The 23424-nt window shown below is 45.4% G+C and overlaps 1 protein-coding gene across 1 annotated transcript in view; it reads left to right on the top strand.

The window, feature by feature from the left end:
- Nucleotides 1-23424, top strand: part of LOC128844959 (uncharacterized) — a 188726-nt gene that overhangs the window by 130141 nt on the left and 35161 nt on the right. The window contains exons 49-55 of the mRNA XM_054043145.1: nt 10303-10476; nt 11240-11447; nt 14163-14329; nt 16413-16525; nt 17786-17867; nt 19234-19371; nt 22567-22729. Of these exons, the coding sequence (XP_053899120.1) occupies nt 10303-10476; nt 11240-11447; nt 14163-14329; nt 16413-16525; nt 17786-17867; nt 19234-19371; nt 22567-22729 (1045 nt within the window). The remainder of the gene's footprint in view (nt 1-10302; nt 10477-11239; nt 11448-14162; nt 14330-16412; nt 16526-17785; nt 17868-19233; nt 19372-22566; nt 22730-23424) is intronic.

The raw sequence follows: 23424 nt of genomic DNA, 5'->3' as shown, positions 1-23424 counted from the left end.
GACTCATTATTGATAGAACATGATGGAATGCTTCTCCATCTTGATGTACTGCTCTTGTTCTCTCCTTCTTGTGTTTTTATTACTGTATTATCCCTTCTGGAGGAAACAACAACACTGGAGATTTCAGAGCAGCTGTACAATACTGCTTTATTTAACGTCTCAGTTCAACTACATTAAATTAGCATGAGTAGCAATTTGGTACCACAAACAAATAGGCCCCAGTAGCTGCAGGTAGCATAGATTGTTTCCAATATTTTAGCTGCTTAATCTTACGTTTGGTAACTTCTTGGCTTTTTCCTGCCTGCATATTAAAGCATCTGAGCTGATCTCTTTCCCTCCATCCCACCAACTCATCTTCCCTTTCTGTTTCCATAATCACTCCCAGGCTACTGTTCCTTCCTTCGTTTCTGCCCCAGACAGCTGCCGTGCTGCTCTTGAGAACCTTCTCTGCCTTTAATCCATCTGTCCTAGAGAACAGCTATTGTTCCTGTCCACCAAAACCTAATTTTGAGCCTTCTGATATTTCCCACACTCGGACACTAACTCATGAGCACACATGTTGTAGTCCCAGCACTGATCACAAAGTTTTAATTGTTATATGTTGTACCGGTTGTGACATTTAATGTACTAGGACATTTGTAGTCTGTATACAAATATACTTCGCAATCTTCAAACCTGCCAGGGTGTGACACAAGCCAGTTGACTGTGTGAAACATGGCTGAACACTTGGGTTTTGCATGTCATGCCATAATGGGCAGATTATAAATCTGTTGCTGCTTCTTTGAGTGCTGTCCCTGTAGGTGCTCCACTTCAGGTGTCAGTGCGACCCGGCACCGTCAATCGGAGATTTACGGTAGCAGTGTCGTGCGTGCATGGTAGATATCTTGTGGTGCTGCTGGTGCTGCGTCTAGCATGCACATGACCTGACCCATCCAGTTCCTTCTCAACCATCCTTGGCTGAAGACAGAGCTCTGGGGCAGTGTTCACCACTCTTCCCATACCTTTAGAAATAGTAGTTTAAATAGTTAGTTAATGAGTTAGAAAGTTATAGTTAGTGTTGTTTAAAATTTTTTTTACTTTACTTCTCCCAAATTTACCCTCCCCGTAGTTTCCCCGCACCATCAGTTAACCGTCGGAGATGCCTGGCTCCCCAGGCTTTAAGTGATGCAGCTCCTGCCGTGAAGCAATGCCCATTTCTGACGGGCACTCATTGTGTGTAAGATGTCTCGGGGAGGTGCCTATACCACAAAAATGTGTCCACTGTAGCGACCTGAAGGCGAGAGCCTGGCGCGACTGGGATCTCCTCCTCAAAATGACCTTGAGGAAGAAATCTCTCCAACCTGAGATGGACCCGCGGCCACCTCTCCAGGCACACCCCCCTCAGGGACAGGAGACATGCCTTCCTCTAAAAGACCAAGGAAGAGGGCACAGACCTCTCCGCAGAGAGCACCACAGAAACAACGGCGGTCTCCTGCCAGGTTAATACCCTCGATGCCGACACATGCTTGAGTGAGCACCTATGATGCTCCAGGTACCTCTGGCACAGCCAAGACCTGAGCGAAGGAGATGGAGTTGAGGCACAGATGAAGACATGCCTCCTCCACGGCATGGAGGCACAGATGAAGACATGCCTCCTCACCGGTGAGGGACTTGGTACAAAGTGTCTCCTCCGGCAACATGCCTCCTCCTCTGGCACCAACATCGCAGTTGGCACCAGTAGAGAAAGCCAAATCAGGACCAGCCACACGATTAAATTGCCACAATACCTGATGGCACTGATGTAGTCACCGACGAGAGCACCCCCATTGGCACCGATGGTACCGCCACCTGAAATGCCACAGAATCTGCTGCAACAGAGAGCCTTGGCTATCTCTTCAGCACCACAGTCCCCTTTGCTCAGTACCGAGGGTTCCCTGAAAATTATAGCGGGGATCCCCAGACTTCTCAGGTAGTTTTACATTTGTCTAGTGAAGAGTATGATGATCATCCAATTTCCTGATGCAAGTGCTGAAGGAACAACTAGGGGCAGAGCTCTTCTTGACCTGCTGCTCACAAACAGGGAAGAATTAGTAGGGGAAGCAAAAGTGGATGGGAATCTGGGAGGCAGTGACCATGAGATGGTTGAGTTCAGGATTCTGACACGAGGAAGAAAGGAGAGCAGCAGAATATGGACCCTGGACTTCAGAAAAGCAGACTTTGATGCCCTCAGGGAACTGATGGGCAGGATCCCCTGGGAGAATAACATGAAGGGGAAGGCTGTATTTTAAAGAATCCTTATTGAGGCTGCAGGAACAAACAATCCCGATGTGTAGAAAGAACAGGAAATATGGCAGACGACCAGCTTGGCTTAACAGTGAAATCCTTGCTGATCTTAAACATAAAAAAGAAGCTTACAAAAAGTGGAAGATTGGACAAATGACCAGGGAGGAGTATAAAAATATTGCTCAGGCATGCAGGAGTGAAATCAGGAAGGCCAAATCACACTTGGAGTTGCAGCTAGCAAGGGATGTTAAGGGTAACAAGAAGGGTTTCTTCAGGTATGTTAGCAACAAGAAGGTGGTCAGGGAAAATGTGGGCCCCTTACTGAATGGGGGAGGCAACCTAGTGACAGAGGATGTAGAAAAAGCTAATGTACTCAATGCTTTTTTTGCCTCTATCTTCATGAACAAGGTCAGCTCCCAGACTACTGCACTGGGCAGCACAATATGGGGAGGAGGTGACCAGCCCTCTGTGGAGAAAGAAGTGGTTCAGGACTATGTAGAAAAGCTGGACAAGCACAAGTTCATGGGGTCGGATGCGCTGCATCCGAGGGTGCTAAAGGAGTTGGCAGATGTGATTGCAGAGCCATTGGCCATTATCTTTGAAAACTCATGGTGACTGGGGGAGGTCCCGGATGACTGGAAAAAGGCTAATGTAGTGCCCATCTTTTAAAAAGTGAAGGAGGAGGATCCGAGGAACTACAGGCCAGTCAACCTCACCTCAGTCCGTGGAAAAATCATGGAGCAGGTCCTCAAGGAATCAATTTTTAAACACTTAGAGGAGAGGAAAGTGATCAGGAACAGTCAGCATGGAGTCACCAAGGGCAAGTCATGCCTGACTAACCTAATTGCCTTCTATGACAAGATAACTGGCTCTGTGGATGACGGGAAAGCAGTGGACGTGTTATTCCTTGTCTTTAGCAATGCTTTTCATAAGGTCTCCCACAGTATTCTTGCCAGCAAGTTAAAGAAGTAAGGGTTGGATGAATGGACTATAAGGTAAATAGAAAGCTGGCTAGATTGTCAGGCTCAACGGGTAGTGATCAATGGCTCCATGTCTAGTTGGCAGCTGGTATCAAGCGGAGTATCCCAAGGGTCGGTCCTGGGGCCGGTTTTGTTCAATATCTTCATTAATGATCTGGAGAATGGCCTGGATTGCACCATCAGCAAGTTTGCAGATGACACTAAACTGGGAGGAGTGGTAGATACACTGGAGGATACAGAGGGACTTAGACAAATTATAGAATTGGGCCAAAAGAAATTTGATGAGGTTCAACAAGTACAAGTGCAGAGTCCTGCACGTAGGACAGAAGAATCCCATGCACTGCTACAGACTACGGACCGAGTGGCTAGGCAGCAGTTCTGCAGAAAAGGACCTCGGGGTTACAGTGGACGAGAAGCTGGATATAAGTCAACAGTGTGCCTTTGTTGCCAAGAAAGCTAACAGTATTTTGGGCTGTATAAGTAGGAGCATTGCCAGCAGATCGAGGGACGTGATCATTCCCCTCTATTCGGCATTGGTGAGGCCACGTCTGGAGTACAGTGTCCAGTTTTGGGCCCCACACTACAAGAAGGATGTGGAAAAATTGGAAAGAGTCCAGCGGAGGGCAACAAAAATGATTAGGGGTCTGGAGCACATGAGTTATGAGGAGAGGCTGAGGGAACTGGGATTATTTAGTCTGCAGAAGAGAAGAATGAGGGGGGATTTGATAGCTGCTTTCAACTACCTGAAAGCAGGTTCCAAAGAGGATGAATCTAGACTGTTCTCAGTGGTACCAGATGACAAGACAAGGAGTAATGGTCTCAAGTTGCAGTGGGGGAGGTTTAGGTTTGATATTAGGAAAAACTTTTTGACTAGGAGGGTGGTGAAGCACTGGAATGGGTTACCTAGGAGGTGGTGGAATCGCCTTCCTTAAAGGTTTTTAAAGTCAGGCTTGACAAAGCCCTGTGTGGGATGATTTAGTTTGGGATTGGTCCTGCTTTGAGCAAGGGGTTGGACTAGATAACCTCCTGAGGTCCCTGCCAACCCTGATATTCTATGATTCTATGATCATGTGCAGGGGACAGGTACCTTTTCACCACACCACTCATCATCAACGACCGAACGAAGACCATACTAGAGCCATATGGGGCACAAATACCATTACATCCAGATGGCTCAACTGTGGTACAGAGTGCTGTGGATGTACCCACCGATGGCCTTTCCAATGCAATGGGCATATTGGGAACCCTGATGAGCTTACTGGCGCCCCCACTCCAGGTTACCCACGGCTCATAGAGGTGAGCTGAGGTCTAATCCCGCGTCCTCCACCCCGCAGCCAAAGGAGGCTCAGGACATTGGAGATGACACTGAAACAGGCACAGATCAGGAAGTTACATCTCCTGCTCACAATTCCTCCTCCTCCTCGGATGAAGCAATCATGCCACCACCGCTGACTTCGGCAGATGACTTCAAACAGTTCCAGGAACTGTTTAGGTGGATCACCCAGGATAACCCATTGGAGGAAGTTCAGACAAACCAGCACAAACTGGTACAAATTCTACAACCTTCCTCTACTTCCAAGATCACTCTGCCCATCTATTATGCGATTCTGGAACCGGCAGAGACAATTTGGCAGACCCCGGCTTCGATTCTGCTGATATGCAAAAGGGCGGATAGGAACTAGTATTAAGACCCCACCAAAGGGGTGAACTTCCTCTTCTCCCACCTGCCTCCCAACTCCTTCATGTTTGACGTCGCTAATCAACCAGGCAAACAACAACAGTTTTAATCAGCCCCACAAGATAAGGAATACAAGAGGCTCAACTTCTTTGGATAAAAAGTTTACTCCTCAGCGACATTACAATTCAGAGTCACCAATTATTCTGCTCTGTTAGCAAAATACAATTATAACTATGGGAAACTGAGCTCTTTCACTGAGGAGTTTCCAGAAGAGCAACAAGCACAATGCAAGGCCATTCTAAACGAGGGCCAACTTGTCACTTGCACAGTCCTCCAAGAGTCCTTGAACCTAATTGACATGGCAGCCATAATCATGGCCATGACTGTAGTGATGCACCAGGCAACCTGGCTGCAATCCTGGGGCATTCCCAAAGAACTCCAAACCAAGGTCGAAGACCTGCCCTTTGACCGAGAGAAGTTGTTCTTGACCAAGACAGACAAGGATTCTTGAGCCATCCTTCACGCTCTGGGGAATCTATATTCCACCTGTGAAGAGAAGACGATACCAACCTTATCAGAGAACCAGAGATTCCCTTTCTATCCGACAACAAAAGCGGCAATACGAGAACCAATGACAACACCAACGGTTGCAGCGACGGAGAGCACCTCAATCTCAATCTCTGCCCAAGCCACAATTTAGAAGTTTTGGTCCTGGATTTGAGAGACCTCTCTCACCAGGCAGCGCTTACCCTATCCATCCCCATGTTTTGGTCATTGCTTTCACTCATTTTACCATATCTGGGCATCAATAAGCGCAGACCAATGGGTGTTGGAGATAGTACGATCCCTTTTACCTCCCAACCACCTACCGTACCCCCTTCCTTGTCTCTCTTCAGGGACCCTTCTCACAAGCACCTGTTACGATAAGATGTCAATCATCTTCTACAACTAGGGGCCATAGAACGGGTACTTTGTAATACAAGGGGAAGCGGTACTACTCCTACTACTTTTTGACCCAGAAGAAGAATGGGGGGTGGAGACCTATCTTGGACCTCAGGAAGCTCAACAAGTTCATTTGCACTTAACAAGTTCAAGGTGTTCACACTGGGCATGATCATTCCAGCACTGCAAAAGGTTGACTGGTTTTCTGCCCTCAACCTCCAAGATGCTTATTTCCATATTACCAAACACCCCGCTCACAGGAAATTCCTGCCATTCACAGTAGGACACGACCACTTCCAGTACAGAGTATTACCATTCAGCCTGTCCACTGCGCCAAGTGTCTTCTCCAAAACTCTAGCAGCAGTAGGAGCACATCTACGCAAACAAGGGATAATGTTCTTCCCATACTTGGATGATCGCCTTCTCAAAGCTCCATCTCAACAAGAAGCACTGGACACAGTCCAGATGACGATCAAACTATTCAGGGATCTAGGGCTACAGATAAATGAATGAAAAACTACTCTAATCCCTGTTCAACAACTGTTGATCTGGGCACATCTAAATGCCATAGAGGCCAAGGCATCCCTACCTCTGAACAGATTCATAACGCTGACAAACCTCATCTCGGAGGTCAGAGTAAGTCTCCAAATACCGGCTCGTACTGTCCTACAACTGTTAGGACACATGGCAGTCACAACGTTTGTGGTACGACATGCAAGACTACATATGCGCTGCCTACAGTGCTGGTTGAGCTCGGTATACATACGCAGCAAGCACAACCTATACAAACAACTTACAGTACCACCCTGTGTCTTGGACTCTCTACACTGGTGGACAAGACCAGAAAATGTATGCCTGTGCATCCTGGTCCAACAGGAACCTCCATCAATAGTAATCATGACGGACGCCTTGCTGATAGCTAGGGAGCCCACATGCATCAACACATGGCTAAAGGCTAAAGGTCTCCTGTGGAGTCTCATTTGCACATCAATTTACTAGAGTTATGTGCGGTACGCAATGCCTGCAGACATTTTCTACCACACATAAGGAACGAATCAGTCTGCATAATGATCAACAACATTGCCTGTACGTTTTGCATCAATCGTCAAGGGGGTGTTCAATCACACTCACTATGCACCGAAGCCATGAAACTGTGGAACTGGTGCATACACCACAACATAAACATTTTGGCCTCCTACCTTTCCAGCTGTCAGAATTTGATGGCGGACATGCTCAGCAGGTACTTCTCTCTGGACCATGAATGGGAAATGAACAGGGAAGTCCTGCAATCCATATTTCACCAGTGGAGCACTCCCCTCATTGACTTGTTTGCATCCCCAACAAACCACAAATGCACAATGTTCTGCTGGAGAGCGGGAATGAGACCAAGATCACTGGGGGACACCTTCCTCATCACATGGGATGCACAACTCATGTACACATTCCCCCCGATTCCCCTAATTTCACGTGTGATACACAAGATATGTATAGACAAGGCCAAAGTCATCCTGATAGTCCTGACGTGACCCAAACAGGCATGGTACCCTTACCTGCTATGCATGGCAATATGCGCCCCTCAAGCTTTCCCTTGCTGCTTGGACCAGCTGTTTCTGGACAACGGTCACACTCTTGACCTGAATCCAGAGATTCAACTACAAGCATGACTCCTGCATAGTTCCATCATGGCGAATTAGCCTGCTTGGAACGAGTCAAACATGTATTACTAAACAGAAGGAAAGTGAATGCGCGTAATACTTACCTTCAAAAAATGGAAGAGATTCTCCTCCTGGTGTCAAGAAAAACACTTGATGGCCTCCACTTTCCTTTTCATAGAATCACAGAAATGTGGAGCTAGCAGGGACCTCGGAAGGTTGTATAGTCCAGCCCCTTGCTCTGAGGCAGGACCAAGTAAACCTAGACCATCCGTGACAAGTGTTTGTCCAACCTGTTCTTAACAACCTCCCTTGGAGGCCTAGTCCAAAGCTTAACTACCCTTATAGTTGGAAGATTTTCCCAATAGCTAACCTAAATCTCCTGCACATTAAGCCCATTACTTATTGCCCAGCCTTCAGTGGACATGGAGAACAATTGATCACAGTCCTCTTTATAACAGCCCTTAACATATTGGAAGACTGTTATTTGATCTCTCCTAAATCTTGTCTTCTGAAGACTAAACATACCCAGGTTTTCTAACCTTTTCTCATAGGTCAGGTTTTCTAAAACTTTTATCATTTTGGTTGCTCTCCTATGGACTCTCCCCAATTTGTTCACATCTTTCCTAAAGTGTGGTGCCCAGAACTGGACACAGTACTCCAGCCTCGGCCTCACCAGTGCTGAGTAGAAGAGGACAATTTCCTACTGTGTCTTACATACAACAGTCCTGTCCATACACCCCAGAATGATGTTTGACTTTTTTGCCACTTCATCACATTGTTGACTCATATTTAATTTGTGATCCACTACAACCCGCAGATCCCTTTTCAGCAGTACTACCACCTACTCAGTTATTCCTCATTTGGCAGTTGTGCATCTGATGTTTCCTTCCTAAGTGAAGCACTTTGCACTTGTCTTTATTTTTTCCCTTTCTGTGAAAAACTGAAGCAGTCTGCCCTGCTTCCCCTTTTAAAACTGTCAGCATTTAGGTTTCTCCCTCACATGCCCCGCACCTGCTGCTGCTCCTGTGCACACACACCACCTGAGATAATGGTGCAGCAGGACAATCTAATCCAAGGAGTCATGTACCGCCCCATGCAGCACACTGGCAAGGTGTGAGCACAGTCCCCAGGTTATCAACATGCTGTGAGCCACTTCAGCAATGCTATATATAGAACTGGACAGGGTTTTATTCATATGGTTTTGGGCTCTTCCGTTTCAACAATATGTAGCTGAAATGAACTAATGAATTAAAAAACTTGAGAACCTTCGTGAGATAGAGACCCATGAAATGGCACCAGCTGCTGATTAACACCATAGCTGCATGGAAGAGGTTAGGGTAAAAGCTTACGAATAAATGTCTGGGTTAAATTGGAGAGAGATGAAAAAAATGTGCGGCTTTTGAAATATCTCCAACTACTCTTCTGCAGTAAAGCGGCCTGACGGGAGGAGAGCATGCCACATAAATACTTGGGAAACGTGGCTTTGAAGCTTGACATTTATTTGCAGAACACCAGGTTCCCTCAGAGGGTTTGGAAGTAAATGGAGAGAACCACACGCCCTGTTTATGGGGTAGGAAGCAGAAGCTGAAAACAGTTTAATGCTTCCTCCCAATAGTAGCTCGATCATCGCAGACACCCAGTAAAAGTTTGTCTGGTACTACTGGCTTTTTAAACTAGACAGACAAATGAAAGGTATGCTGTTCATTTATAATACACTATGTCTCTGGAAAATAGAATTTATTTTTCTGTTTGTAAACATCACACCTTATGCTTTTAAAAAATTCATAATGTACTAATTAATGAGCAATAATTGCAATTAGCTGTCCTGGCCTCACTATGGTAATATGCTTCTATTTAGTAATATGACATGTACATAATGCCTTTCCTCTCAAAGCGCATCACCCATTATACAGAAGGATCCATCTCCATATTAAGGCCAACTCTGGGTTGAAACACAACTTGTTTAACAGCATGTAGCAACACAGCATTTTAGGATGGGAAGAGAGAACAGCTGATGGAATTGAAAATGCAGGAGAAATTTATTTCCTTATTTATTTTTTAAAGTTTCTTTCATACAGTAGGTCTCTGGGCACATGCACAGACATTTGCAAAGCAATACAGAAATGTTTGGATAAACATCAATGCACGGTTTCAATGCTGATTCTATTAATTAAGCTGAAAGGAACAAGGGAAGTGAAGGGGCCACCTCAAGCAAGACTGGCTTTGCCTTACACCCCAAGATTTGGGCTCTGTCAGGGAGAAAATCAATTCCAGAACCAAGAGCCCACCACTATGCCAGCACCTGGGCAATCAGTGACTAAGAATGAGGATGTGTGAGCTGAATTCCCCTGTTGTGTTGATGCACAAGGAGAGAGGCAAACTCTCAAGTATCAGGGCCCAAACCTGCTAGGGCTTTATAAATCAATGTCAATACTACTTGAATTGCACCTGAGAGCAAACAGAGAAACAGGGCACCATGTGTTTAACAATACTGAACAGAAAAACAAGGGGAGAAGAAACAAACTGTCTGGACATGATGGAGGCTGGGAACACTGAGGTAACCAGAATGTAATTACCCAAATTGGAATTTGTTGCTAAACACCAAAGTTAACTTTCCCTTTCTAAAAGTGTCATGTGATCCTTAATGACCCACAAGCTCCTGGGATGTCTCTTTTATACCTCATCTCAAAGATCCATCCTGAACTGAAAAAGGAATCCTGACTAATGAGAGCTCTAACTTTTGTAAACTCACCCTTTTTCATATTGTTGATATTATCACGCACAGGCTACCATTGACCTGAAAGATAGCAAGAGTTTCAGTATCAAAACACTCTATGGTTCTTGCCTGATGGTTCTGGGAGGACAAATCCAAAAGACTGAGGCAAGAACTGACTTGACTGGGAATTTCCAGCACAATTGGCCATGGCTGACACAACTTGGAGTCTCAGCATCAATCCAGGTATTTTTCATTTTAAAATAATTTGATGAATTATTATTTATTATTTGTAATCTAGAAGCACCAAGGAGCTCCAGTCATGGACCAGAACCCTGCTGTGCTAGGCCCTGTGCACACACACAACGTAAAGATAGTATCTGCCCCCAAAAGTTTACAATCTAAGTAAGGCCAAAATATGAGCCTTAAGGATGAATTTTCTGGTTTGTGAACCAGTCTGTTCCGTTTTGATCATTGATAGTATAGCGTATATGATGATCAGGAATTTAAAATGCAATGCAAGTCCTGAAGAAATAGATTTTCAGAGCATTGCATTGCTCAGTGAGACACAGCACCCATGATTTTATGGTAATTGTGTACTTCACAGGGAAATATTTCCATAAATATCCCCTCATGGAATTAAGAGAAAAATCCTTCTGTCTTCTAAACTTTGTGTGCGCACACGTCAAGGGTTTATTGTATAATCTTAGTTATATTTTCATCTTTTTATGGGATAAGGTGTAACTTAAGCAATATGTGACATAAAATTGATTCCTACAGTTGATTAAACATAAGTTAAATGGCAGTTCATTCCAATGGATCTATTTGATACTAGAAATGTTAATCGATAACGAATGAATGGGGTAAAGCTCTGCTATTTATGGGTCAATTTTAGTAACAATTATAGATAAAAGTAACTTTTCCTTCTGCTGTCCTTCTCTGAAAAGGAACAGGCCAGGATATTGTTTTTGAATGTCTGTTTTCAGTACTTATACATATCTTTTATCAGATGGTTGTATCCCTTCAAAGATTAAATTCCACTCAAGGGAGACGTGTGCAAATTATGGCTGGAGAAACATCAGTCACGTACACAGTTAACTCTCGTTACGTTGGCCAGCAAATGGAAATTTTCTGCCAAAGTGTACATAACAGTGAGGCACTACTGACATTTGGCTACCCTAAGGTGACCAATCTGACTCTTGTGTTACAGAAACTAGGTAGGATGCTGTTTTTTTCGCAGTCTTTTTATGCAACAGGACTTTGTGGTTGTTACTACTGTTTGTGTAATTATTTGCAAGTTGATTCGCTGTGTGCCACCGATACTGTCTAAAAAGTCAGTGTTTCCTTTCTCCAATAAAAATGGTAGCACTTAAAAATGTGTATGTCATGAGATGAGTTAGATATATTATTTTTTGTATTCCAGTTGAGGTCAGGGCCCCATTGTGCTAGGTGCTGTACAAACACAGTGCAAAACACTAGTCTCTACCCCAAGAGCTCACAATTTAATTAGACAAGATTGATAAAGTGTGGGAGAAAGGTCAGCATTATTGCTGTGTTATAGATGGGGAAATGAGGGGCACAGATGGAAAATAACTTGCCAAGGTCACACCGAGTATCTGTGGTAGCGCTGGGCATTGAACTCACATCTCCTGAGTCCCAGGTCAGAGCCTTAACCCCAAGAGGGCACTCACTCTACCACAAATTGCTTCAGGTATAATTTTGTTTTCAGCTTCCAATCAGCTTTTACAGGCTATTTTAGCTATTTGAAAACAATTCAGCAGTTCTGGAATCATTAATGCCGTGAAAGATGAGTCTCTAGGGGTTTTTTTAAGCAGTCAAACTATTGCACATATGTCTCCATCACATACATTCTTTCCCTTTATGTAACAATGAGAAGAACTGAGATACAAGGCAAACATTGACCAATTAATGACCTGGTTAATGGCCCGCCCATCGTCATCTGTTGCATACCCCCCGACCCAAAAACCAAAAAACACCACTTGCAGCATGAAATTCTCCCTACCTCCCCAAAATAGCAGTGCATCCAAGAGTGATGAGATTTCCATTTGGAGTTTAGTAGGAGGGCCCTGACCACAGGGAACCAATGCAGTTTTGCTGTATGCAGGGGGGAAAGTAGGATTGGGAGCCCCCACACAGGGTGCAGAAACCAACCACTGTGTGCAGCGGCAGAGCACAGGTCCAAAGGGATTTACAGTGCAGGGTTTATTTGTCAATACGGATGACAGGGACTCTGTTGGAGCACACATTGCTGCAGTCCTAGCAACAGAGCATAGGTGGAGAGAAAGGTTCCTTCCCTCAAGCCCATATGGAACTCCTGAGCGCACAGCCCAGTTATTCAGGCCACACACCACCACTAACATTTGCCTCATAATGCTTAGATAAAATGAAAGGGCCATTGACACTAATAGCATGTGCTGGTTTCTGCTCATCTCCCCCTGCCCTTCTTTCCATGGGGATCCCGGGTCTCTCTCGGGCAAGGAGTTCCCCCTCTCTTACTCACACACCTGGTGTTGCTAGGAGTCGAATTCTTGGCAGACTCCCCTGTGCTCAGCTGTACAGGAACAGATTTCCTTTGTGCCGGGTTGCCAACACCGTTTGGCCCAGCTGCCCGTCATCTGGACGGGGGCATGGCCAGGCCAAATTTGAGTGGCGTTGCAACCCTGTGTGCCGGGTACCACTGCATTGGAGTGGTCAGGCCCTGGCCTCTGGCTCTGGGGCCTACGGAACTTTGAGCAAGGCAAAAGCCTAGGGGCAGAGGTGACACAAACTGCCCCTGCCCCACCCCAGCCCTCTCAGTTGGCACCACTGGTCTAAACCTGGTCCCTGCACCAAGAGCAAGTAAGCAGGCTTGACCTAGGTGAATTGGCCAGCAGTTGTGTATGAAGGGCTATAGTAGTCTCCATGGCAACCTTAAACCTTACCACCACCACATGGCTTGGCCTGTGGATCTGCTTAGGTGCAGACAGAGCCACTTGCCAGCCTGCCCTCCAAACATAAACACAGAAGGGGCCACCACAGCTGCATGGCACTAGAGGTTGCAGACCTTATCTCCATCTTCACTTCCTATCTCCCACTGCAACAAGTGTCTTTTGTGCCCAAATGGAAGAATGGTCACATTTAGGTAAACTCTGTGTGATGTAAGGAACCCACAGTCACGTAAGCACAGGTGTCATGGAGGTCAGCAGGGACCAAGCCAATACTTTCAGTACCAATAGCTAAAGCCCTACTACTTAAACAAAAGGTGGGACTCCATTAGCTGTTAATAGGTGCTCACTCTCACTTGAGCCAACCACTAAGGAAAGACTGGATCACAAGCCAGCATACTGCATGCCTCTCCACATTTTTGTCTGCTTCTCTAAAGCTTTTCTGGGTTTCAGGTTCCCCCCTTTTTCCCTCCTGTTTTCCCTCCTCCTTTTATGTCCTTTTTCCATTTTGCTACTGAAAAAGTGGGAGTGGAAGGGGGGGAAAGAACAAAACATTTAATTTGAAATATTATGATATCTGTTTGTAATAGAGGGGCGCGACTGACCTCAAAACAGGTCTTATTTGCTAAAGGAAACTATACCAGTATGCTGGGTGGTATAAAAACCATGTGTATTGACAGACAATAAAGCCCTGATCTTGCAAAGCACATTGTGTATAACTTTTAAGTATGCAACTGGTCTCATAGGAGTCAATCTTAAATGCTTTGCTAGATCCTGGCTTGATATATACAAACGCAATTAAAGAAGCCAGTGTTTGGGCTCAGCAAACCCAAGACCACAGCCTATGCCATTCTAGAGTGTCTGATGTTTTATGGCTTTACTCAAAAGGTGCATATTCACTGGCACTTTTGGTTTTGTATAAGCCTGCACTGAATGGAATGGAGCCCATTAAAATGGCATGATTAATGTTATGTTCATTGCTTTTAGAAAACAAAGCCAAGACAACCTTTGAAATTCAATATGATGACAAATATATAACTCTGAATATGGATGTTGTTACTGACTTTGAACTGTATGATACGTTTGAACTGATGGCAGAGGTAAAACATTCAATAACTGTTCTCAAGCATCTGGGACTTCCCTTCATGATTAAGGTAATAAAACATAGATAGACAGCTTTGTGTGCTTTGATTAGAGGAGTGTATTGAGTTACCATGGATAATAATTCTAATTTTAGTTACACTGGCACGAATCCGTTGTAACTTCAATGGCAGTACTCCAGATTTAAAATGGTGTAGGTGAGAGCAGGTCTTGGCTTAGTGTAGCCAAATATTTATTTAATATAAATAAATATCATGCAGAGCTAACAGTCCACTTCCAAGTAAATCCAGTAGGTAGTAGATATTTCTGTTCTTACGTGGTTAAACATGCACTTCAAAAAGGAGCAGATTTAAAATAAGCCATGGTGATCACATTTTCTAATGTGAACAGATTCTTAGCAAACCAGAAAGACTTTACTGAAAACAGCTTTATACACACAACCGTGATATAGAATTCCTGTGTTTTGGTTTAAGTCATTTATAGCACTTCAGCAGGGACGTTTGGCCAGATGCAATGACTGCCGCACGTTTCACTGTCTCTCGCCATACTCAAGTTTACTATTCAAGCAATATTTTGAAGTTTCCAAGCCACCCACAAGGGGTCAGCAAAGACTGCACACATTCATCTCTTGGGAAGGGTACTGGTTGGAATGTCTCCTTACCATCTGTTGGGTAACGCATAGAAGCAGTACTAGTAAGCTCCTGATGTAGCCTCCTACCTGAGATGAGATAATATGTAGCTAGGAGACCGATGTAGATTAAGGTACATTCTTCTTAAAATAAATATTAGATCCATATTAGATCCTCATATTATCAATGTTGACACTAATATTAAGTATTTAATACCAACATCTTACTAAAGAGGACAGGAACTACCCTCTCGCTTTTCCCACCTTGAGATCTTTTATTGTAACGTCTTATCCTCTAAAAGTCTCCATGAGAAAAGGAAGAGCACTGAGAGGCTGACTCCTTCAGTGCTTTATGCATGTAGGAAGCATGGGTGTAATCCAGAATTACTGAGCACTCCAGCGACGAGCTAAGTGCCCTCAGCTCCTGCTGACTCAGCATACACGACACATGCTGACTTCAGTGGCAGCTGAGGGTATTCAGTACCATGAGGGAGAATTCAGCACCTTGTAGGATGAAGCTCTAAATGAGGTATCTTGCAATAAGTCTATAAGCATGTAGGTCCTATGGATACATTTATGTTAACCGGTGTTCATGGACACAGTAGTAATGTAGTACAGCTCTGGAGTGCATCAGAGTGTGGTACAAATGAGGTTAAGGGAGTTAAGCCTGCATTGTCTGTTTCAATATGATTAACTATGATAATCAAGGGATCCAGGTGGAAAATGGAGAGAATCTACTTCTAAACCAACGTGTTCAAAAATATGTAAGTCAGCATTATAACTGCGAAGGCAGGAAATACCATTTAATATGACTTAAGTCTCCCGCAGCTCCACTATAGCTCAGTGTTAAAGTCACCAACTATTAAATCATTAAATGTGAGCAGTAGAGTATTCAGCAAATACGCTGCTTTGTTAAAGCGGAGACACTTTGTAGAGCTGTGTCAGTTTCCACAAACCTTTTGTGGGAGACGCTGGATCAAGTCTCTGCTCTGTCTGATTTGGGATGAAAACATTTGCGCTGAATCAGACAGCAGCAATTTGAACCTGGACTTCCCGCCTCCCAAGGCCAGTGCTCGGACCACCAGGCTACATTGAGTGAGACTGACTGACACACGCACACTCCCACTTTCATTAAATCATTCGGAAGGTTTGTTCATGGAATGAAAACAAATGTTGAAACCTTGAAAGCTGCCACAAAGCAGAATTATCATCTGCCAGTCAGCTCTTCACTTCTTTGCCCAGCACTTTAAGATACGTTAAAGCAACATCAAGACTTGGGCAACTCTGAGGAACATTGCAAGGGCACACAACCCATATAACTTATTGTGAAGAGCTAAAAGACCCTGCATGTTTTACTGTGTTGTATAATGGGGCACTTTGCATTGGGCTTTGCTTGAGTTAGCAGCTCCAACACAACAGCTTTAGAGACTAGCCTTGTACCAGAGAGCCTTGTAGTGAGAGACTGCCCTTTACTCATTCTGTTTGCTATCTTTCTGCTTACTCCCCAGATAGCATTCCTCAAAGTCCTGACTGCAAATGAAATTGAAGGCTCTCTGAAGTTGACCTGTGAACCAAATACAAACCTCTCAGTCACCATCACTGTGAAAAATGAACAGCAAAGGTGAGAGGGTGATTTTGGTAATTGTAAAGATTCAATTAGGCTGATGAGATCACAGAAATACAGTTAAGGCCTTATTAAATGGCCCAAATACTAAGGAAGTGGATAATAAATCCTTAAATAAAATACACAGCCCTAATAAACAGGCTGTTAGCTCAGGGAAATGTATGCAGGGCTGAAGAATGGTATCAGTCCCTTACTGCTGGTGATGGGAAAATTTAGCAGGCATGGTCTGCTGTTCCCCTCGCCTGCTCCAAACACAGGGGTTTGGGAAAGTAGATGCATGTTTTGTACTAGCCTCTTGACCACCCGCCGCCACCTCCAACATTTCTATGAAGAAGCTGTGGTATGGAGAGTAAAATCCCTCTGCAAGAAATTTCCACTTCCCTACTTAACCATGCAGGAGAAAGGCAGCATTTCCATGGAGTTTTGCCATTGTATTCCTTTGGAGGTGACCAGACGACTGAGGTTCTGACCCAGCAAAGTACTTAAGCATGTGTTTTAACTCCCATTAAAGTCACTTCAGCACAGTTAAACTTCAGTAAAAATAGTGAAGACTTCCTGATTCTTCTAATTTGGGGGCACTCTGATGCATAACACTTGTGGTATTTACGGTGTTTATTTCCAGAATTCTTCTAAAACTTTTCAAGGATGTTCTAAGAAAGATTAATAGAAAAGTGATTCACTTCAGAGGGATTAGATAGAAAATATCATAATAGAAAGGACTTGGAAAGACTAATGCACAAACTTCTGAGCTTTTTAAAGGGTCTAAGAGAGGTTGTATTATTTTGTCTCTTGGAAATTCTGGAAAATTACTAATGTATTTCAGTATATTCCAGCCAGGGACCTTTGCACTAAGAACTCATTCACATTTAACTAGAATTCTGACAATAGCAAATTTTCATCTGGAAACAATGACTGAATATATTAATAGCCCCATATTCCCTAGTACAAGTCCCATGATCAAACCAGTGATGCGCATGTGATACAATCTAAAAAAATCATATTCCTATATACTGGGCCAAATACTTCCTTGGAATGCACATCTTCCATAGAGGTCAGAATTTGTTGTTTCATTTCTTTTGCCTTGAACAAGTCTATTAAGTGCAATTCAGAATTCACAAGACTGGTAGATTCAGAGGCTTATGCAGTGGCACTCACGTATCCCAGCAGTGGTTTGGACCCTTTTGAGTGTTATGTTCCAGTGACTCAGGGGTAGTTTTAGAAATATTTTTGTCCAAACAATGTATTTCTTTCCTCTAGTGAAGAACTGAATATAAAAGCCCTACAGAATGTCCCCTTCCTTCTTCAGTACTTCCCCAGCACAGCTGAACTTTCTTCAAAGGTAACTATCTACAGGTTATCCACTCTCCATGTCTTTTGCTACACCCATCTAATTTTTCAAGATTCTAACAGCAGGATTTTTAGCACTAACTGCTATTAATTTTTTATTATTGGTGCTTTTTTTGGCACAGCACATTTCCAAGATGCTGGATATGTTCCAAAACAATATTATCAGCATTCCTAACACAATAGGAGGGATTCATTTATATCCATAGATTCCACTTCCTAAGCACTGGATAAAGCAATGCCAGAATTTTGTATCCATAAAGATTTTTTTTTGCAGTCCCAAAGCTGTATTATGTTGGTTATTTAAAAAAAAAACCAACAATGGTCAGTGAGGAAACTGTTCTGGAAACTGGCTAGTAGCAGTGGGTGTGGAATACAAAAGCAAAGTGGGAGAAAAGGATAACATGGTCATTTGTCCACAGGAGACAACTTGTGTGTGAGTAATTATTACCAGAGTAACAAAGCGTAATTCCTTATGTGTAAGGCTATGTTTTAGTCACAGGTACTTTTAGTAAAAGTCATGGACAGGTCACGGGCAATAAACAAAAATTCACGGCCTGTGACCTGTCTGATTTGGGCCAGAGGGGGTGGGGGTGTGCTCTGGTGGGGAGGTCCGAGGTGCCGCAGGTGCTGGCGGGGGAGGCCCGGGACCCCCAGCTGGTGCTGGGGCAAGAGATGGGAGGCTGGGGGGAGGGCGAGGGGAAGGCAGGTGGCGCACGGCCTGGGATCCCTGCTGGTGCTGGGGTGGGGGAAGAGTTGGCAGGGCTGGCAGGCTCCCTACCCGGCTACACATGTCCCTGCAGCTCTTAGGGGGAGGGGTGGCCAAGGCGGCTCTGCACGCTGCTCCTGCCACAAGCGCTGGCTCCGCAGCTACCATTGGCCGGGAACTGCAGCCAATGGGAGCTGCAGGAATGGCACCTGCAGCTGCAGGCAGTGTGCGGAGCCCTCTGGACCATCCCCCTAGGAGCTGCAGGGACGTGCTGGTGGGAGCCAGGGAACCCCTCCCACACCGAGGTAAGCACCCCTGCACCCCCACCCATAGCCTTGAGCCCCCTCCTACACACCCAAACTGCTGCTGCTGGCCCAGGGGCTTCCCGACTCGAGCAGTCCCTGAGCCAACATGATCACAGAGATCATGGAAAGTCACGGAATCTGTAACCTCCGTGACAGACACACAGCCTTACATATGCGTAGCATTGAGAACAGAGTTTGTTTTGTAACCTTACATGCTACAATATGAATGTAAGAAAGAAAATGACAAATCACATCCACCTTTCCATGCAATATTACCTGTCACAGAAACAAGAGTCTGAATCTAATTAAGTCAGTTTTCTCTTTCACTTTAACTGCAATTCCTGTAGGTAAATTACTCCATGAAGGAAGCAGAAGGTGGGTTCTCTATCAGGATGGAAAAAAAGGATTTCCATCTTACAACTAAGTTAACTTTCACTGGGACCAGCTACAGAAAAGTAATTGAAATGATGCACACAGTACCCCAGGTTGGTACCATCAGCTAAATAGCCACTATCATTTTGTGTTCATGCTCAGGACTAACCCTGCTCCTGTTGGAGCCATTAGGAGTTTTGCTATCAACTACATTAGCAGCAGGAGTGGGCCTGTAGTATTCTACGGATCACAGTTAGTTTAGTTTAGTGTCCAACAATGTAACCACTGTTTGGTTTGGGGTTTGTCTGCACATGCATATACATAGTACACACTATATACAAACACATGCTGTAGAGAAAATGTTGTAATATATTTAAAATTGAATATTAGCCAACTCTTGCTACACAGTTACCACACATACTTCCTAGTCTAAGTAGAGAAGAAAACTGTGAAAACTTCTTATACCACTGTTTGTAGTAACTGCTTGTGCAAACGCTGGATTTTTTTTTTAAATGGTGACATTGTGGTGCAATAGAGAGAATACCCTGGCCTAATATGTGTGGTCAGCTAGAGATGGCAGAGTATGCAATAAGTGTACAAAAACAGATATTGTAAAAAGGTTACAGTACTTTACTGTGTATGTTTGGTTACAGTAGAGAGAGTAGGATAGTTGACAGCAGACATGCACTTTCATTTATATAATGGTAGTAAATAAAAGCCTCAGTGAGGGATCAGGGTTCCACTGAATTCAGGGGCGGCTCTAGGCACCAGCAAAGCAAGCAGGTGCTTGGGACGGCCCATTTGCAGGAGCGGCAGGGATCCAGCATGGGGCCCTGGGAGCTGTAGTTCCTTGGTTAGCTCCCTGCCTATAGAGCCAGCCCTGGAGCAGGGAAAGAACTACATTTCCCAGCATTCAGCATTTCGTTGGCTGCTATCAACAGGAAAGGGATGGGGAGGGAGTGAGGTAGCTGGGACCTCATGCTGCAGCTTGCTGTGAATGGAGAGCTGCACAGTGAAGGGTAGGGATACATAGTTTAACATTCAAAAAAGAGGACACTCCGAGGGGGGGGGGAAGGGTAGCCCCATCCTGCCCCCATCCACTCCCTCCCAATTCCCCCTGACTGCCCCACACAGAAACCCCAACCCATTCAACCCCCCCCTTCTCCTTGTCCCCTGATCACCCCCTCCAGGGACCCCTGCCCCAACCACCCCCCAGGACCCCACCCCCTATCTAAGCCCCCCTGCTTCTTGTCCCCTGATCACCCCTTCCCGGGACCCCTGCCCCTAACCACCCCCCCGGGACCCCACCCCCTATCTAAGCCTCCTTTCTCCTTGTCCCCGACTGTCCCCTCCTGAGACCCCACCCTAACTGCCCCCCCTAGAATCCCACCCCCTACCTATCCCCTGACTGCCCTGGCCCCTATCCACACCCCCGTCCCCTGACAGACCCCCAGGACTCCCACGCCTATCCAACCACTGCCTGTCCTCTGACTCCCCCCCCCGAACCCCGACCCATCTAACCCCCACTGCTCCCTGACCCTGACTGCCTCCCTGAACCTCCGCCCCATCCAACCCCCTGTCCCCTGACTGCCCTGACCTCTCTCCACACCCCTGCCCCCTGACAGACCCCCAGGACTCCCACACCTATCCAACCGCTGCCTGTCCCCTGACTGCCCCTGCAGAACCCCTGACCCATCCAACCCCCACTGCTCCCTGCCCTGACTGCCTCCCTGAACCTCCGCCCCATCCAACCCCCCTGCTCCCTGTCCCCTGACTGCCCCGACCCCTCTCCACACCCCCACCCCCGACAGGCCCCTCCAGAACCCCCGACCCATGTAACCCCCCCAGCTCCCTGTCCCTTGACTCCCCCCGGGACCTCCTACCCCTTCTCCAACCCCTCATCCCCCTTACTGTGCCGCTCAGACCAGCGTGTCCGGCTCCGCACGGAGCCCGACACGCTGCTGCCGGCGTGGTGCGCCGATGTTGCAGAGGAGCGGCTCTGGCTGCTGGAGGTCCCATGTGGGCGGCTCAGTCTGGCTGAGCCGCCCTGTCAGCCGCACCACGCTCTGCACTGGGAGGGAAATCCCGAACCTTTTCAGAGTTTTACAAATTCTTCCTGGATGGCCATTTCAAACCGAAAAAGCCGGACATGTCCGTGAAAATACGGACGTATGATAACCCTAGTAGTATGCCCAAGGAGTAGGCTTTGGCCCAGATATCCCCTTCAGAAGACTTCCCCAGACTGGATTAGGGATACTGGTGTGACCTCACCTTGCAGCCCCCAAAGAAGGGGGTGGACTAAATGGACAGTGCCCCTCTCTATCTGAAGCCTAGCAAGGGAGGTACGTGGATCCCACTAGAATTTAAAATAAAAAGTAAGAGAGGGGAGGCTCTACTAGAGGATCTGGGCAGCTTTAGATACAGTACCAGGCACATAGGAGGATTTCCACTTCTGAGCCATGGAAGCAGAAATTGACTTTTCCTTTCCAGATTTAGCAAATATTCAGAAAGGGAATCTTGCACCTGCCTTCCAGATTTGAACACCTCATAATTCAGGAGTGCTCAAGCTCAATTTGGGCAGCTGTTACTTCATTTCTCCCAAATCAAATGTACTGATCCACTGTAACTTGCTGTAGAAAAAGTAGGATAAAATTGAGCAAGAAATGCTTCCCAGTGGTTATTAGGACTGGAATTGCTATTTTCAACAGCCATTGCCATTTTTTTTTTTTAGTTTTATTTGTTTAAAAGGAAGACAGTGATATTGCATTGGCAAATTCCCCATAGAAAGAAAGAGTGGAACAAAAGAATAATAAAGGCACCTCAACTTTTCCGCATTTATGTAGGACAGTCTTATATTATGCATCCAGATATCCTCCAATCACACAAGCTGAAAATTGTTCCACTTTACTGCAGTTCTGTAACCATATGGGAACCAATCCTGTCTGTGTTCTGTGCACATCCGAAATTCCTGCTGAATGACCCACCCTGGGAGCGAGTTACCAGTGACCCAGGGCTGGGGCGGAAGGAGGGTGCAGGTGCGGGTGGGTGAGAGCCCAGGGCTGGGGCGGCAGGGAGTGCGGGGGGGAAGAAGCCAGGGCTGGGGTGGGGGGCAGCCAAATTTTTTTTTGCTGGGGGCAGCAAAAAACCTAGAGCCGGCCCTGATTGAATTGACACCATACAAACATTTATTTAATAGATGACTACTGGCCCCAGTGAATTCAATCCCAAATTACACATTTTAGATTTTTCTGTCTCCGAAGCCCTGGTTTTTAATGGATTCCTCCCCCCCCCTCCCCTTCTATTTTCAGTTAAAAATTCTTCCAAGGCAGCTTGTGTTCATGACGGTTTACCAAAAAAGTAACAGAACTCATTTGTTGAGACACATTGTGCTGTGGGACTGCAAGGAGGTAAAAGTAACAGGCACTTACACTGGACTCTTCCCAAGGTTATCTGGAGGTCATGACATTAAGGGTAGGTTTCTCAAATTTCTAGGAAGCCTTGATAGCAGAAACATAAAAGTGAAGGACACAAAAGCTGGTTATCTAAATATTTTAATGCCAGATAGGTTCAAACATTTTGGGATCAATCCTAGAGATCTTGCTCAGGCAAAGTTGCCAATGAATTCAAGGAATAAGGACTTCAAGATTGGGTCCTTTGTTTCTATCCTTTGGGATGAGACTGTAAAGCGAGCTAGGTTATTTCATATGGCCTTCTTCAGAAACTGCTTGTAGTAAATTACATTCCACCAAGGCAGTCCAGGAGCCCCAGGGGCATTATGCACATTGCTTTGTGGTGTTCTCCCTAGGGCAGTGGCCTTCTACCGCTCCCACCTTCCTAAGGGATCTGTCTAGAAAGACCATCTAGCCCCCCGATGCTGAGATTTCTTCATTTGAAAATAACAAACTTTCCTGGTGTTCCCTATGGGAATTTCTTCTGAGCAGATGTCACCATTTTAATTAATGCATGATTGATTTATTAGTAAATAGAGAATTTTTACACCTTCTGTGGTTCAGTAGAAATCAACACATGGCGCAAAAAAATGATTTTATAAGAAAAAGATATTCTTGCTAAGTGCCAAATGTTGTCCTTGTCTTCTTGAGGTGCTATGGCATGTGCCCTGTCACTAATTAAAAGTAACAGAAAACCAGCACGGTAATCTGAAGTTA

The sequence above is a fragment of the Malaclemys terrapin genome, chromosome 10 (genome assembly GCF_027887155.1).
Source record: "Malaclemys terrapin pileata isolate rMalTer1 chromosome 10, rMalTer1.hap1, whole genome shotgun sequence".
NCBI classification, from domain to species: Eukaryota; Metazoa; Chordata; order Testudines; family Emydidae; genus Malaclemys; species Malaclemys terrapin.
The sequence above is the reverse complement of the archived record's forward strand: the minus strand, read 5'-3'. Positions and strand labels throughout refer to the sequence as shown.